Genomic DNA, 14,418 nt, shown 5'->3' with positions numbered 1-14,418 from the left:
AGCAAAACTTTTTGCATTCCAAAAGTTCGATGGTAATGAGAAAGTGAATTGCAGTAGCTAACTCAATGCAAGGAGTACAAACACTTCGGGTGTATGAAGTATAACCCTTTTGATACATGAAGTATAATACTCAAGGAGGCAAGCGTAGTCAAGTAATCTTTGTCTTCTTAACTCTTAAGAAAATTGGTAAAACTGAGTATCTCAGTTCTCTTATTTATATAGCAGAGGAGGAGCTCTACATAGGTTCAAAGACCATTCAAAGAAACTTAGTGGAAGATAACAATTGTCAAATCCTCATAAATAGTGATTGATGCTACCTAGAGTAGATTGTCCGCTTCATTTTCCAACAAAATACCAATCGAAAGTAAAAGTGATGAGGACATATTTTGAAGCAATAACTAAGTGGAAGAGGAATTGATGGACATTTTACATATGAAAGGCTTCAAAAACTTCAAAGTTAGTGAATCGATGCTCATTAAAGCTCCAACAAGCATCTACCTAGTTCAATCGGTGCGAGATATTTAAGAGACTAGCGCAAAACAAGAAAGGTCTTTTCTTTCATCTGAAGGATCTGCAGGAACTAACAAGGATCATCATAAATTGGGTAACCCCACATTAGAGTCAAAATCATTGGCAGGTTGAAGTAGCATAGCGGATCAAAGTTCAACTACTCAAAAAATAATTACGGAGAGCAGTTGAGAGTCAAGAGGATCCGCAGGAACTAACAAGGATCACCATAACTTAGGTAACCTCACATTAGAGTCAGTCATTGGTAGGTTGAAGTAGCATAGCAGATCAAAGTTCAACTACTCAAAAAACAATGACGGAGAGCAGTTGAGAGTCGAGAGGCATGTTGCAACTAGAGCAAAAGATTAAATATTTAACGAAGGCGAGGAGATGTAGTATCCGCAAAGGCTTCGATGAGGACATCGAAGGAATAAGTGTGGGAGAATGTCACAGACAAAATTGTAAATAAGAGGTTCCATATAATGCTCGTGTATATTCGTGACTTTTGTGGTCGTTTCAAAATTATAAATACAAGTTATATAATGCTCGTGTATATTCGTGACTTTTGTGGTCGTTTCAAAATTATAAATACAAGTTATGTGTAATCATTATGCAAAGACAAAATTGCATATAAATAAATTATACAAGTAGTCATTTTAAATATTTTTTAACTCCACATAATAATATTTTTTAAATATTCTATAGTAATGTCATATGAACATTTATGGAGACTTTTGACCGTGGTGAACTGTCTTGAACACTTTTGTCATTTAAAAGTCTATATTTGTAATTTATATTATCTTTTTATAATTTATATTATATTTTAAGTATTTGTTGAATCTATTGCTTACTAGATCCCGAATTAAATGATTCTTCTCACTTGTATTTTTTACTATAGGTCCTTAATATATTATAAGAAGTTTCGAAAAAATAGATCACAAAATCAACTAAGCCTGTGATAATCTGTAATATCAAATTGAAAGTCTGCTGTAGCCCTCCATTTTGAAATGGATCCTTCGTCAGTTTACCAGCAAAGAAACCCAAATGAAACCTTGATGCATTAGAAACTCTTTTGTTACATAATTTTACCTCAGCACAAGTAGAAACGGAGACATAAACATACAAGAGGCTGATCGAGCCACATTAACAGAAAACAGCTTCCCACTCTTAACAGCAGGCATTTAGCTCAGGGAAATAACCTCATCAATAAATTTCTTCTATTTAATATGTTCAATAATTGCACATATATTTTCACAGTAAATCTTCATCCTTATGGATCCATAAGAAAGACAGATGCGAGATGGACAATGGGCAAGCATCAAACTCCAGGCATAGAAAAGTAATTAAAAGAGTTCAATCTTAAACATACGAGTAGAACCCCATAAAACTTGCAACTCGACTACCCCTCTGATTCTGCAAAATATGATGGTCTCGTTAGTGCAAGAAGAACATTAACCTGTATATTCACAAACATAAAAGCAAAATATTAATAAAACAAAAAAGCAGATAAAAAAGTGGTTTCTTGCTTCAAGTATGGAGTTCATTGTGATGTCAAATTAGCAACTTTGAACAGGAAGTAAAAAAATTAATGTAATGCTGAAAATAATAAGAACATTATTCTTAATGTTATGGTTTCGACATCAGAGCATATGTATCAAGAATGGTCTATCAAGCATCAAGAGCATAAAGATCTATCAATCTCCAACCTCCTATTATCTGTAGTATAAGAATACTACAGATGTCTTCTTTTAGTTTTATCTGTAGGATAACTAAACTAACAATGCAGAGCTGGAAACATTAAACAGCATGCTTCAGGCAATAAGTAGATGTGACTATTAAGGTTTAACATTTTAATCATTTTTACAGGGATGAAGCAGAAGCAGAGTAATGCCAAGATAAAAGAAAATCCATTGTCTAACTTAGTCCAAGTATGAAAGTTGACCAGACTTCTTAATTACCTCCATTCTTGTCCAACTAGGGTTGCTTCTCAGAAATCTTCCTAAGTTTGCATGTTTAAATTGGAGAGGAGAGGAATCCGGTGTTTGATGACTGACACCACCTACACAGAATTAGATGAAGATGTTCATGCATATTACATCAAATAAACCTTCAACTACAGAGGATACACCCAATACAATTTCTGCGAAAACATATTTGTAATCATGAGACTGATGAGGAAAATGTCACACGTACATCAACTTAAGCCCACGAACAGTAAGTACGATGCAAAGGATACACCCAAACAGTTTCTGAGAAAACATACTAGTAACTATGAGATTGATGAGAAAAATGTCACACGAATATCAACTTAAGCCCAAGAGCAGTAAGCTGGAAAGAAGTAAAATTATCAGCGCAAATATACAAGAAATTGATGATCAATTTTATTTCCTCAAGAAAGTGGCAATAACAATGAAATGGCTGAGGAGTAGTACACTGTAAAGCTAACAAGCTCGAAGAGTTCCAAGGGAACCAATGAACATGCAGCTACACCGAATTATTATGTGCCATATTCCTGCATGATCCACGAGAACACTATCCTGTTGAAGGGCAATTTGGAAGAAGTTAAATATATTTGGCTTTAGATTAGATGAAGGCAAAGCTAGAAGATGAAAGGAAGAAGATGTATCTCGAGTTTTACATAGTAGAAAGTGATTGCCCTATCAAATCTGAAAATTTCGAAAGCCAGAGTGCCCTGGCACAATCGGTGTTTTATGCCCTTTGACCAGCCAATCTTGCACATACTCGTACTGCAAGAAGATATGCAGCATATCTTCAGACAAATCTCAGCAGCCCATTACAGCACAGTTATACACAAAGCTTCCACAGTGCTTCCTAGCAATCAGTTTCCACTCTGGAGGTCCATCTCTCGGTGTCCATGAATTTAGTTCAATCATCCCTCCTCCAAGCACCCTCGGTCCACCGATCACTAGGAGTCGATCACCACAAGCCCGAAAAGCTAGACCCCAACCGTTCACTGAATCTGGTCTCTCAGGCAATCTTCCAAGAGTGACCCAAGAGTTATTCTCCTTGTCATACTTCCTGACCTCCTTTTCTGCATAATCAGCTGCATATAGCTCATTATTGACTACTGCCACCAATGGAGGTGCACCACTTGGACCATTCAGTCCTAGAGACATATTTGGAATGACCCTCCAGCTATGTCTCTCCGTATCATATTCTTCCCCGCACGTCAGCAATTCGGTAGGGCTACGCATTCCGCCAATCACATAGAACTTGTTGTCCATAAAGACACCTGAACACATTTTCCTTGGTTTATTCATACTAGGAAGTGTTACCCACGTTTGCGTCTCAGAATTATAGAGCTCTGCAGAACTCAATATAGTATTTTGAGCATCTACACCACCGGCAACGATAGCTACTTCGCCAAAGCTGGCGGATCCAAACAAGCACCTAGGGGAGTTCATTTCAATACCTTGGGACCAAGAATTCGTCAGAATGCTATACCTCAGCACTATATGGGCAATACGAGAGGTGTAGTCCCTCCCAAAAACGAGGAGCTCGGTGCCCACAGCCAGCGATTCCTTATCAGAGCGCATGAAGAAATCATTCTGAGGCATTTTTGGAAGAGTAATCCAGTGCCCACAATAGGGATCATATGCTTCCCACTCAAGTATGTTGCAGGAGAAGTACACCCAGTGCTCGATGATCCCAGTCTGCCGCCGTAGCTTGTAGAGCTCACCAGTCCGGAACAGGGAATTGAAAGCCCGGTTCAGCGATGCAAGGGCACCATAGTCCGACCGAGAGCAGTGAAGGAGACACTTTATAGACATGTCGCAGCCGATTTGACCAATAAGAGAATTTGTATCAGAGTGCTGGCCATTATAATTGGATTCATCAAGAGGCAATGCTTTTTCTTCCTGAAAGGGAGGTCCCAGGTCGTCTGCAGATTTAGCCTTCTTTATCATAGCAGCTTCATTTAGCTCGAAAGATTCCACGATCGTAGGGCGTTTGTTGGTAGTGATCTCAAGGAGATGGTAAGTCATGTAAGCCAATTTCGATTCTTGCTCACAGGAGCTCGGCAATGCTCTGGAGATCAAAAACGACTGGCTCTCCAACATGTTTTCGACGCGCGACCGAAATCCAGGCCCTCACTGGAAACAAGTTTGAGATATCTCCCTATGCCCCTCTCAAAGTTATGAATCCACAATCTGCTGGAGAGGAATAAACATCAGCATGGTAAATAAATTAATACAAGAAGAAAGGGGAGAAAAGAAAGAAACTTCATTAACAAGAATACAGATCAAGCGAACTATCTTGCGGATCAAATTCACCACTCAGAACCGAAAAAATTCCCTCGAGAAAGACCAGACAAGCAGAAATTTCCATAAAGATCCAATCTTTCGTGTGTTCTGGGGAACCCTACCAATCAGGACGAAGAATTGTCGATCTTGCTACACAAGAAAAGGAAGCATCCTGCAATATGCAAACGTTCGGGTAAGAAAAGAAAAAAAACAACATCAATCACCAAAAGAAAAAAGATCTTAAAGAGGTAAAACCCTAGCAAGGACGACCGCAGACACAGATGTCCCAATTTCTACCAAAACAACACCAAAGATTCCAAAATTTTCGGTTCTCCGCAATCTACAGCGGGCGATGCAAAGATATACTACCAAAATCCCACAATATCTGCCAAAAAAATCATCCTTTTTCTCCTATCATTGTCAACGCGGGGGTATGGGAAGTAACATGGTAAGTAGAAGAAAAGAAGATTTCTTGAACTTACATGTGGACTAACAACATTGAGGAGGAGGCAAAGAAGCCTTGCCAGCTTGAGAATCAAAAAGAAGCTGGTAACGATCTCTTATTCCTCGCTTCTTCCTCCCCCTCTCTCACATTTGTTGTTGGTACTCCTCCTCCTCCTCCTCCTGCTCCTCAGAGAGAGTAATCTTCTTCTCTTTCGATTCGACCCGTCCTTGCGATCCTTTCACAACGGTGCCCAGAGTGCCCAGCGCCTCATCCGCTTCGACCTCCGCGAGCAGCTCGTTTCCTTCCCTTTTCTGGCTGCCTCCCGCCCCTCTTTCTATTGCCTTCTCTTCCCTTCCCTTTTCCTCTCATTTTTATTTTATTTTCTTTTTTCTTTTCCCTTTTTTTTTCCTTTAATTAATTTATTTATACTCTCCCATCTGATTCTTTCCCTCAACTGCTTTTTATCCCTTCAATTATTTTAATTCAAAAAATCTTACTAAGGTTATTTATTCTTCCTAAAGAAGAATATTTTTATTGACTTATTGAGTTTTTAGAATAATAAAAAAATCATATTTACTTTTCACTTTTTAGTTTTCCCCTCACATCTCTTTTTTCCTCAAAAAAATATTTTTCTATAAATTCATTACATTAAATAGCACAATAGACTTCAATTCGAGAGCTATCACTTCCACAATAATTCACTAACCAATCAAAAATCTGTTCATAAAATTCTTTTTTATCCAAAATATTCAGGATTTTTTATTTTTATTGTTGAAAAAATACTATTTTTTATTGAATTATTGCAAAGTTCTCCTTTTTTATTATTAATTACAAAAAATACTCATCTTTTTCTCTTCGAATCAAATAATTACCCAAATGGAAGCATCCGAAACACTCGTAAGTCTCTGTGCATCAACTGCAGCAGCTCCGAAATAACAAGCACCGGTGGCCGCCGCCACCACCACCGACGGTGCTGCTCCGGCGGCCTCGCGTGCGACTTATCGGTGTTGTGTGGGCGAATCGAGTTCCGGGTGGATCCGCCACTTGGGAACGGCAGCTTCTTATGACTCGCCACGAAAGATGTCGACAGCATTTGGCACGTAAACTTAACCTCCACAACTATTACTGGTGATGGTCATGGAGACGGAGCAGAGGAAGGTTAGTCCTCACTGCTGCTCACATGGAGTAAGAAGACATGTTCTTACTTTGCTACCCCAATCCGAAAGGACTATGGATCCCACTCCATCTTATCAAGAACTGATTCTGGATTTTGTATTTTGGCAGGTGATAATTTTAATGCTGTGAAAGGAAGCCTCTGCAACGAGCCTGCAGCAATCGGGAAGGGCTTAAGACTAGCCAGGAGAGAAGGAATCACTGACCTCGTGATGGAATCGAATGCTGAGCAAGCTATCATTGTCCTCGATAAGCGCGCAATTTCCCCATGACGAGCAACGAATGCTGTCCCCCATATATTTCATCTACTCTCTTGCTTTGAGCATATAGCTCTCTCGTCAATTCGACGAATTGATGAATCCTTTGTGATATCCTAAACTGACACTGCATAGCATAAAATGATGAAGACTCTAAAGAAGTTGAGAAGCTGATCCAAGCTTCTACCGCACACTGATGACAGTTTTCCTCGGCTCGATGAGATGAACTTAGAATAGCATCTGAATTGTTCTTTCTGTCACTTGATCACAAATCTGAATCAGTTATGTCTTCCAGATCTGTAAATTGCAGTCTTTTATGTGCAGGAATAGCTTTGGTCCTCCATCCCCAGTGGCAGGAACATGCTCATCGAGTAAAGATTCTTCCAGGTAAAGTTCATCTTTTTGCCGGCAATCTTTTGGCCTTTGTCCTTAAATCCATAGGCAAATCAGGCTGTTCTTTAGGTCATCATGCTCCACTTTCGCTTGTCTCAGGCACAAGATCTCATTTTGTGATGGGATACGCAATGCAACAAAAATGTTTGTGGAAATGAGAGGTAGCCCACCTCAACATATCTATGCAGCTCGTTCTGGTTTGTCTTCTGTGCATGCAACTATTCTTGTTCAGATTTAGATGCAGCACCAACCTGGTTATCACAGAGCGGATTTAGGGTCTGAGGATCCAGATTGACCAATCCAGGTTTCTGACACCAACTCACAGCATCCTTTTAATTCTTTCAGATCCTGTGTTCAGCAGACTATGATCCATGATATTCCAAGAATTGCTTGCTCAAATTTCTTGGGGGAAGAGAAATGATCCAATGCTAAGGAGTGCAGTGACACTGTTGTATCTTCAGATTAGTATTTTTGGGGTGATATGGAATACATTCTTCTCTTTTGGTTTCAGATCGAGTAATGTGTGCAATTTCCAGAGGATCTGAATGATCTGTAAAGCTACTGACCCTTTGTGGTGACAGTCCACCTATAAAGTTCTGAAAACAAATCTTATCTGTCATAAGCACTGTAATGTGAGGCCACATTAATCTTAAAAGTGGGATAAAGTATTGGTCTTTTCAGTGATCTCAACAGTGACAAGTCCCTGTGAAGGTTGCACTGCTTGCCTCAGAACCGTAATGTGTGGATTTTGACATGCATCAAGTTGTTGGATTGCAGCATCAACAATGGAATTGTCTTTGAGATTTCAGAATCTGGAGAGGTGTGGCCTACCACCCAACGACCAAGAATGAGAAGCTGAGCTTTCAAATCAGCACAGCTAGAACAGAGGATTTGATCCCTGATGTCCAGGTTGTATTGCTTTAATTTTATTACATGGTGATGGGTTTCTCAGCTGTGTCTTCCTCACTCAAGAACACAAAGCATTGGATGATGATGAAGAAGAAGAAGAAGAGGAAATGGAACTGAAACAAAGAAAAAGACGAAAGAAGCTAAATAAACCTTCCAAAACTCCTTTATGCTTCCTTCATCTCCTTCTGTACATGCAACAGCAATCCGTCGAACACTTGGCGCAGCGTCAACAGCACAGCGAGCACCGCACGAGCCCGTTCTCGTTGCAGTCGGAGCACCTCCGGAACCCTCCGACGTCGTCTTCTTCCTCCTCCACGTACACCTTGCAGCTCCCCCAGCACGTCTCGCAGGGCACGAACCTGACGTCGCCGCACCCCTCGCAGGACGATATGACGCTGCCTCCTTTCCCCCGCGATGGCATCGTCTCGCAGCACTCCAAGAACTTGCCCAGTCGCGCCGCCTCGTGCAGGTGCCGCACCTCCTCTGCCCCGCCCAGGTAATTCCCATCGGCGAAGATCCTCGGCAGCCTATGGCCGCCGTACACCGGCCCCAGTATGTCGATTAGCTCTTCCTTGAATCCTGCATGCAACGACACGTCTCTTTCGTCGACGCGAACACCGTAGCCTTTCAGTATCATGCTGACGGCCCAGCAGTCCTCGAAGGTCTTCCGTATCCCACGGAGGCTGGTGAAGTAGAGGACGACCTTCCCCTCACCGCCGGGCGGGCATTTGGAGGAAGGCGCCACCTTTGCCGAATTGGCGTTGATGTTGGTCTTCCTAGCGTCGATCTTTCGTTGGAACTCGTTGATCCTTGCTCGGACAATGCTGGTGTGTGTTGGAACTTGGCGGCTGTCGACGGACTCTGCTGTTCGTGTTCTTGGATGAGATAGCTTCTTCTCCACCTCCTCCTCCTCCTCAGGCTCGGGAAGTTGATAGATGGAATTGGATTGATGATGTGGTCTTTCGGCAGGCTCTACTGTTCGTCTTCTTGCATGAGATGGCTCCTCTACCTCCTCCTCCTCGTCTTCAGACTCGGGAGGCTGAGGAATGGAATGGGACTGATACGGTGGCCCCTTGGCGGGTTCTAATGCTCGTGTTCTTGCATGAGATGGCTTCTTCATCTCTTCTTCTTCCTCCTCCTCCTCCTCCTCCACGTTGTCGGGCTCAATAGGCTGATCGATGGAATAGGATTGACGCTGCGGCGACAGCTCGTCGAGGGCCTGACGGAAGGAGGACAAGATCTCCGGGTCGAAATCGTAGATGACGGAGTCCCCTGGGCTGAGTTGCATCCACTGCGGTTTAGGCGAGGACGAGCCACTCGAAAGCTCGGAATCCGGTGGCGAGCGACGGGAGTCATGCGAGGTGTGGGAGGAGGAGGAGCGGTCGAGGGCGGCAGGGGGGGGGAGGTTGAGGGGGCTGGCGTCCTCGAGGCCGGCCATGAGCTCCCAGGCGTTGATGACCTCGGGATCGTCGGGCGGAGTCATCGTCGGGGTCTTGGGGATCCGGCGGTCGGTAATCTCAGACCACGTCCTGGCGCGGCCGAGCTCCTTCGCGATGACGGCGGTCGCCATCTGGAGGTTGGTGGCGCTCTTCACCATCGTCTCGTCGTCGGAGCTGAGGTCGCCGCGGTCGAGCACCAGGGAGCCGAGAGTGGTGGAGGAGAGGGCGACGGCGTTGTGGCCATCCCCGGACCGGCCACCGGCGGCGCCAGCATAACGGATGGGAAGGGAGTGGCTGCGAGAATAAGGACTGGGGCTCCGCCCGCTGTCCCGTCGGAGCTGCTTCGAGCCCGTGCAGCCCATGGCGAAGAGAAACAGGGGAAATCGAAGAGAGATGAGCTGACGGACTTCAGCAACGCCTTGAGAGATCGTCACGCGATCCGAAAAGAGTAATCTTTAGGAACATTCCCAGAGAGAGTCTTCTTTCGCATTTCTCGATGACGAGAAACCCCAAACGGATGAAACCTTCTATCGATCCGAGAGACCCAAACAGAGCAGAAATTGCGAATTCACGATCAAACACAAAAGGAAGACACCGAAAGAAAGGGAAAGAAGATTGAATTGGAAGGAATTCAGATGATAACTGAACAGAGACATTAATGACCAAGCGGACGTCTGGAAACTGCACAAAAGCTTCGATTTTGATCGGAGAAACTAATTAAAGGTTACAACTTGATAACTGAAAAGGAATTCCAGAGGAGGATTCGAATCCAGCAATTCAATTTCAGATGGAGTCGAATCCAAGAAGAGCCAACACCTCATTCCGCCATGAACGAGCCAGAGACAAACGGAAAGACGCAGGGGAGGCAAACATGCAACAAAAGAAAGAGGCAGAAAACTACGAGGAAGCAATCAGAATCCAAATCAAATCCCCGCAGGAGTCAAACCGAAGAAAACATCATCATCCTCCCCCTCCATCTCTCTCTTTCCTTGACCCACCTTCTCTCTCTCTCTCTCTCTGTCTTTTCTAAATAATCTCCGGTGGTAGCGGTCTCGCCGAGATCTCCGGGGGGAAGCAAGAAGCCGTGGTCCTCTTTCCTCTCCCTCCTCTTACTTCTCCCAGTGGGCGACGCGCTTCAGCCTCTTCGAGGAAGGAGCGTGCCGGGAGAGGGGCCCACCCAAGCCTGGTTACGTGGGAAAGGTGGGAGGAACGATATGCTGCACGGTGTACCGGAGAGAGTTGCCGATCCAAGAAGCCGTGTGGGTCGGTGATCTCTCCTTATTTACGTCTTCGCACGTATACGTGTACGTGTACGTGTACGTGCGAGGGTGTATTAGATAGATAGGATTATATTAAGACTGAGAAAAAGACACAATCACAAAAAGTTATGAATATATATACAGATAGTTATATCGGTTATTTAGGTTAATTAAGCTACTAATTACTGAGACTTATTCTTCTGCACATCAAAAGCATTCCCAACTACTGTGGAAAAAGACTACAAAATAAATTATAAATCAAATATTACAATTTAATTATTTTTTTAATTAATTTAATGATAATAGGAAGATAAAAAAGATATAATTTCGGTATGATTATAAGTGTGATAGAAGCTGACTAAACCATCTACACTTGGTCAAATTTTGACAAAGAATAAACATATATTAAGGAATGTGGAATTCTTTAGGATAGAATTATGATGATATTTTAAGATTTCTAGGGTTGACAGTGTGCCCACTATCTCATCTGCTACGATTGTTTTGATTTCTGTCAACTAATTCGATCAATAAACAATGATATATGGAGAATTTGCATTTACGTCAACTGTGTTGTTGCTTTAGTTGCAATACAACATTGCCGTATGTGTTGCCATCAGACATGGTGGGTTGTCTGAGGATTATGGGGGTTTCATCAGCCTCGAGAGTCAGTACTTCTGCTTCTTCTTCTTCGATGAGGAGATTGCGGTGGATGGAGAAACCTTGGAATCATCAAGAAGAGTGCCCTCGCATGCACATGGGTGCATTAACTACTGTGGCCACCCATCTGCAATCATGTCACATCAACGACGCCTCTCTTCCTTCCTTCCTCTCTCTCTCTCTCTCTTTCTCTTCAATGCATGAAAGCTGCTGCTACGTATACTACGCATCACACTTGGAGCGGTGTGCATGCAAACTGCGGAGCAGCAGCAGTGCATTGATGATGATGACTCGTTTGTTTGATCCAAAACTTACTCTTAAAGTGTGCCTTTAGTGGTTTCCTATGGTAAGCTTGTAGGATTCGAGCATGCCTTTGGATTGAGAGTGTGACAGCCTCGACTCTCAGCCTGTCACATCTCTCTCTCTCTCTCTCTTCTCTTCCCTTTGTTTCTTGAAAGTCACAGGCATCCGAGAAACATCAAGTCAACTCTTTGTCATTCACTGGAGAAACAGACGGACAGTTGTTTACAGTTAAATGCGTTTCTTCTTTGGATACCCATCTGCTAGATTTGTGTAGGCGACAGAAAGGAAGACTGTTTTCCTGTGATAAAGATTTGAGTTGGTTTATAAAGATTTAATGAGACACTACTTTACATATTATGTCTTATTGGATTATATCATACAAGATGATATTAAGACCGATCTAATATTAAATATCGAGTGTGATTTTACTATTATTGTTTTCAAAAATTAGATTCGATAATCTTTCTAATCGATTCGAGCGAGATTTGAATAATTTGAGGTCCGCAGAGAAGTATTTTTCTAAAATGAAGGAGGCCTCACCAATGAACTCAATCATCAGTGCAGGACAGATTGAAAGAACTCCACCACAATAGTGTTGACATGCATACACCATTCTTAGGCCACAATAGTGTTGACTTCTAACTCAACCAATGTCAATTGAGGTGCACATATCACCAATGGGTGCAACTGTGCACAGCCATTAGCAGAAGTTCCACATGAAATAAATGATATGTATTATACCCAAAATATATGTATTTTATACGTATAGACCAATACAGAAAGTACCCATTGTTAAGGCAGCTTTATCTATAAGCTTGATTGGTTTTGTGAGTAATGCTTTGAAGTAGTTCGATTCACCAAAGTTGAATTGATTGAACTCTTGAGTGGTAGCTGAAACAGTGAGAACAATGAGAACAATAAGGATCACATTTGAGAGTGCATTCTTACCGAAACATCATCTGCGTTTTCCATGCCATCATCGTTCCTCGGTGAGTAGCAACCACTGTATTCTGGAGTCTCATCTCTCGAAGCAGCAAATCCATCTTCCTCGTGTATGAAGATGATGGAAGAGCTCCAATGCTTGTCTGAGAGCAGAAAAGTCTATGGTGGTAGAACGTGAGGACGAGACCATGACTGTGTCACCATCCCTTGGATTCTGGAGCTGCGTGAAGGAGCTGATGCCATCTGCTTCACCTGCCGATGATGGCCCTCTACATCTCCCCAGCTGTAACCTGGACTCCACACCTTGTCCTTCTTGACAGTACACATATCTTCCTTTCATATACTCCACCGATGAGTCCTTCCTCCTCCCACTACCATGCATGTTTTTCTTCTCTCTTCTCCAAGCTCCGATCTCCCTCTTACCACTGCAGCAATCAGTTTCTGCGTCCACCAATGTTTCTGAACCAGATGGCCTGCAATAGGATGCCGCTATTCTTCCCTGCAAACTTGGTGCTGCAGACCGCTCATGTAGAGAACCACGAGCAGCAGCTACACACCTCCACGTCTCCCCTGCTCCCCACCGATCCACCACGATTCGGAGGTGAGAAGCAGCAGTACCTTGCAAGCTGCGGCATGGGAAACAGATCCATTCCCTTCTCGAGGGTGGAGGCCTGCGAGGAGATGAATGTGGAGGAGGACCTCTCCGACGACGCGCTGCAGCCGGGGGGGGGGAAGAAGAGGAGGCTGAACTCGGAGCAGGTGCGGACATTGGAGAGGAACTTCGAGATGGGCAACAAGCTGGACGCGGACAGGAAGATGGAGTTGGCCAGGGCGCTGGGGCTGCAGCCGAGGCAGGTCGCCGTCTGGTTCCAGAACAGGAGGGCGAGGTGGAAGATCAAGCAGCTGGAGAAGGACCACGACGAGCTCAAGAGGCAGCTGGAGATCATGAAGACCGAGAACGAAGCCCTGCAAGCCCGGAACAAGAAGCTTCTCTCCGAGGTAGGTACATGGTTCGTCTTCCTCGTCATCTCCCTGCCTCCATACTTGCATTCTAATCCAACTCTTCAGCTTCTGGCACTCAAAGACAGGGAACCCTCCGAGCCCATCAATCTCAACAAGGAAACAGAGGGCTCATCCAGCTCTGATACCGATTTGGATTTCTCCAGGCGTAGGCCATCGAGTGTCTCCCAACCACGTCGTTCCTCCAAGTCGGAGACAGCCAAGGATGAGGGCTTCTGCAACATGTTCTGCAGCACAGATGAGCAATCTGCACTCTGGGCGTGGTCAGAGCAACACAACTACCATCACTAGTGTTTGCACACTGGTGCATGGTGAAGAAAGCTGCCTATTTGAACTGGAAACAGGGGGGAGTGGCTATGTACTAAATAATTATTGATGATGATGTATCTTGTGAGTCAATCTGTGTTACCTCTCTCTCAAATTTAAGGTGGATCCTATTGGATCATGTAGGGTTTATGACTTGCATGTTTGTGGTTGTTCTACTTGCTGCTTGTTCTGCAGATTAATTCATAGGTACAGGAAAAAGCTCTTTCTGCAGTTAGTGGGAAAGGTTGTTCTAACAAGGAATGGCTTTCTTTAGCCTTACACAAACTTGGATTCAAGATATGAAGGGAAGCATGCATACACTAGCATGGCATCCACTGTCCTACAACCCTCTGTGTAGAGAGAGAGAGAGAGAGAGAGAGAGAGGATCCTAAGAACTACCAGTTGTGATGTGCCACATCTATTTACCCCAAGCTTTTTTTGGTCACAAGAGGAACACCAAATGCTAGTTCCAAGTTATTGTCATTCAGGTCTACTAATGATTTGTTTATCTATTAGTCTACTGCATGTCACATATATTGCAGTCAT

At 43.6% G+C, this 14,418-nt stretch overlaps 3 protein-coding genes across 14 annotated transcripts; 1 reads left to right on the top strand and 2 right to left on the bottom strand.

The window, feature by feature from the left end:
* Positions 1-1,544: 1,544 nt before the first annotated feature.
* Positions 1,545-5,556, bottom strand: LOC135584726 (F-box/kelch-repeat protein SKIP11-like). Of its 11 annotated transcripts, XR_010515207.1 has the most exons (7): positions 5,252-5,556; positions 4,892-4,941; positions 3,146-4,679; positions 2,940-3,044; positions 2,701-2,756; positions 2,466-2,566; positions 1,545-1,920 (listed from the first exon to the last, which is right to left on the bottom strand). XR_010515207.1 is itself a non-coding variant. In XM_065192834.1 (3 exons), exon 3 carries the CDS (start codon positions 4,584-4,586, stop codon positions 3,291-3,293), a length of 1,296 nt encoding a protein of 431 aa, XP_065048906.1. In that variant the 5' UTR covers positions 4,587-4,679; positions 4,892-4,941; positions 5,252-5,556; the 3' UTR covers positions 2,867-3,290. The 11 variants fall into 11 exon arrangements, 4 of the variants coding, with proteins under 4 accessions (XP_065048906.1, XP_065048907.1, XP_065048909.1 ...); XR_010515203.1 differs by having other exon boundaries at positions 2,940-4,679; XR_010515208.1 differs by having other exon boundaries at positions 2,466-2,835.
* Positions 5,557-7,927: 2,371 nt separating this feature from the next.
* LOC103992421 (uncharacterized protein At3g28850) lies at positions 7,928-10,483 on the bottom strand. Its single transcript, XM_009412106.3, has one exon. The coding sequence runs from the start codon at positions 9,745-9,747 to the stop codon at positions 8,173-8,175; it is 1,575 nt and encodes a 524-aa protein (XP_009410381.2). The 5' UTR covers positions 9,748-10,483; the 3' UTR covers positions 7,928-8,172.
* A 2,236-nt stretch (positions 10,484-12,719) lies between these two features.
* Positions 12,720-14,022, top strand: LOC103992420 (homeobox-leucine zipper protein ATHB-23-like). Of its 2 annotated transcripts, none has more exons than XM_065192830.1 (2): positions 12,720-13,545; positions 13,631-14,022. In XM_065192830.1, exons 1-2 carry the CDS (start codon positions 12,805-12,807, stop codon positions 13,940-13,942), a joined length of 1,053 nt encoding a protein of 350 aa, XP_065048902.1. In that variant the 5' UTR covers positions 12,720-12,804; the 3' UTR covers positions 13,943-14,022. The 2 variants fall into 2 exon arrangements, with proteins under 2 accessions (XP_065048902.1, XP_009410378.3); XM_009412103.3 differs by having other exon boundaries at positions 13,615-14,022.
* The last annotated feature ends 396 nt before the right edge of the window (positions 14,023-14,418 follow it).

This window comes from Musa acuminata, chromosome BXJ1-7 (assembly GCF_036884655.1).
Source record: "Musa acuminata AAA Group cultivar baxijiao chromosome BXJ1-7, Cavendish_Baxijiao_AAA, whole genome shotgun sequence".
Lineage (NCBI taxonomy): Eukaryota > Viridiplantae > Streptophyta > Magnoliopsida > Zingiberales > Musaceae > Musa > Musa acuminata.
Note: the sequence above shows the minus strand (reverse complement) of the source record. Positions and strands in the feature narration are given on the sequence as shown.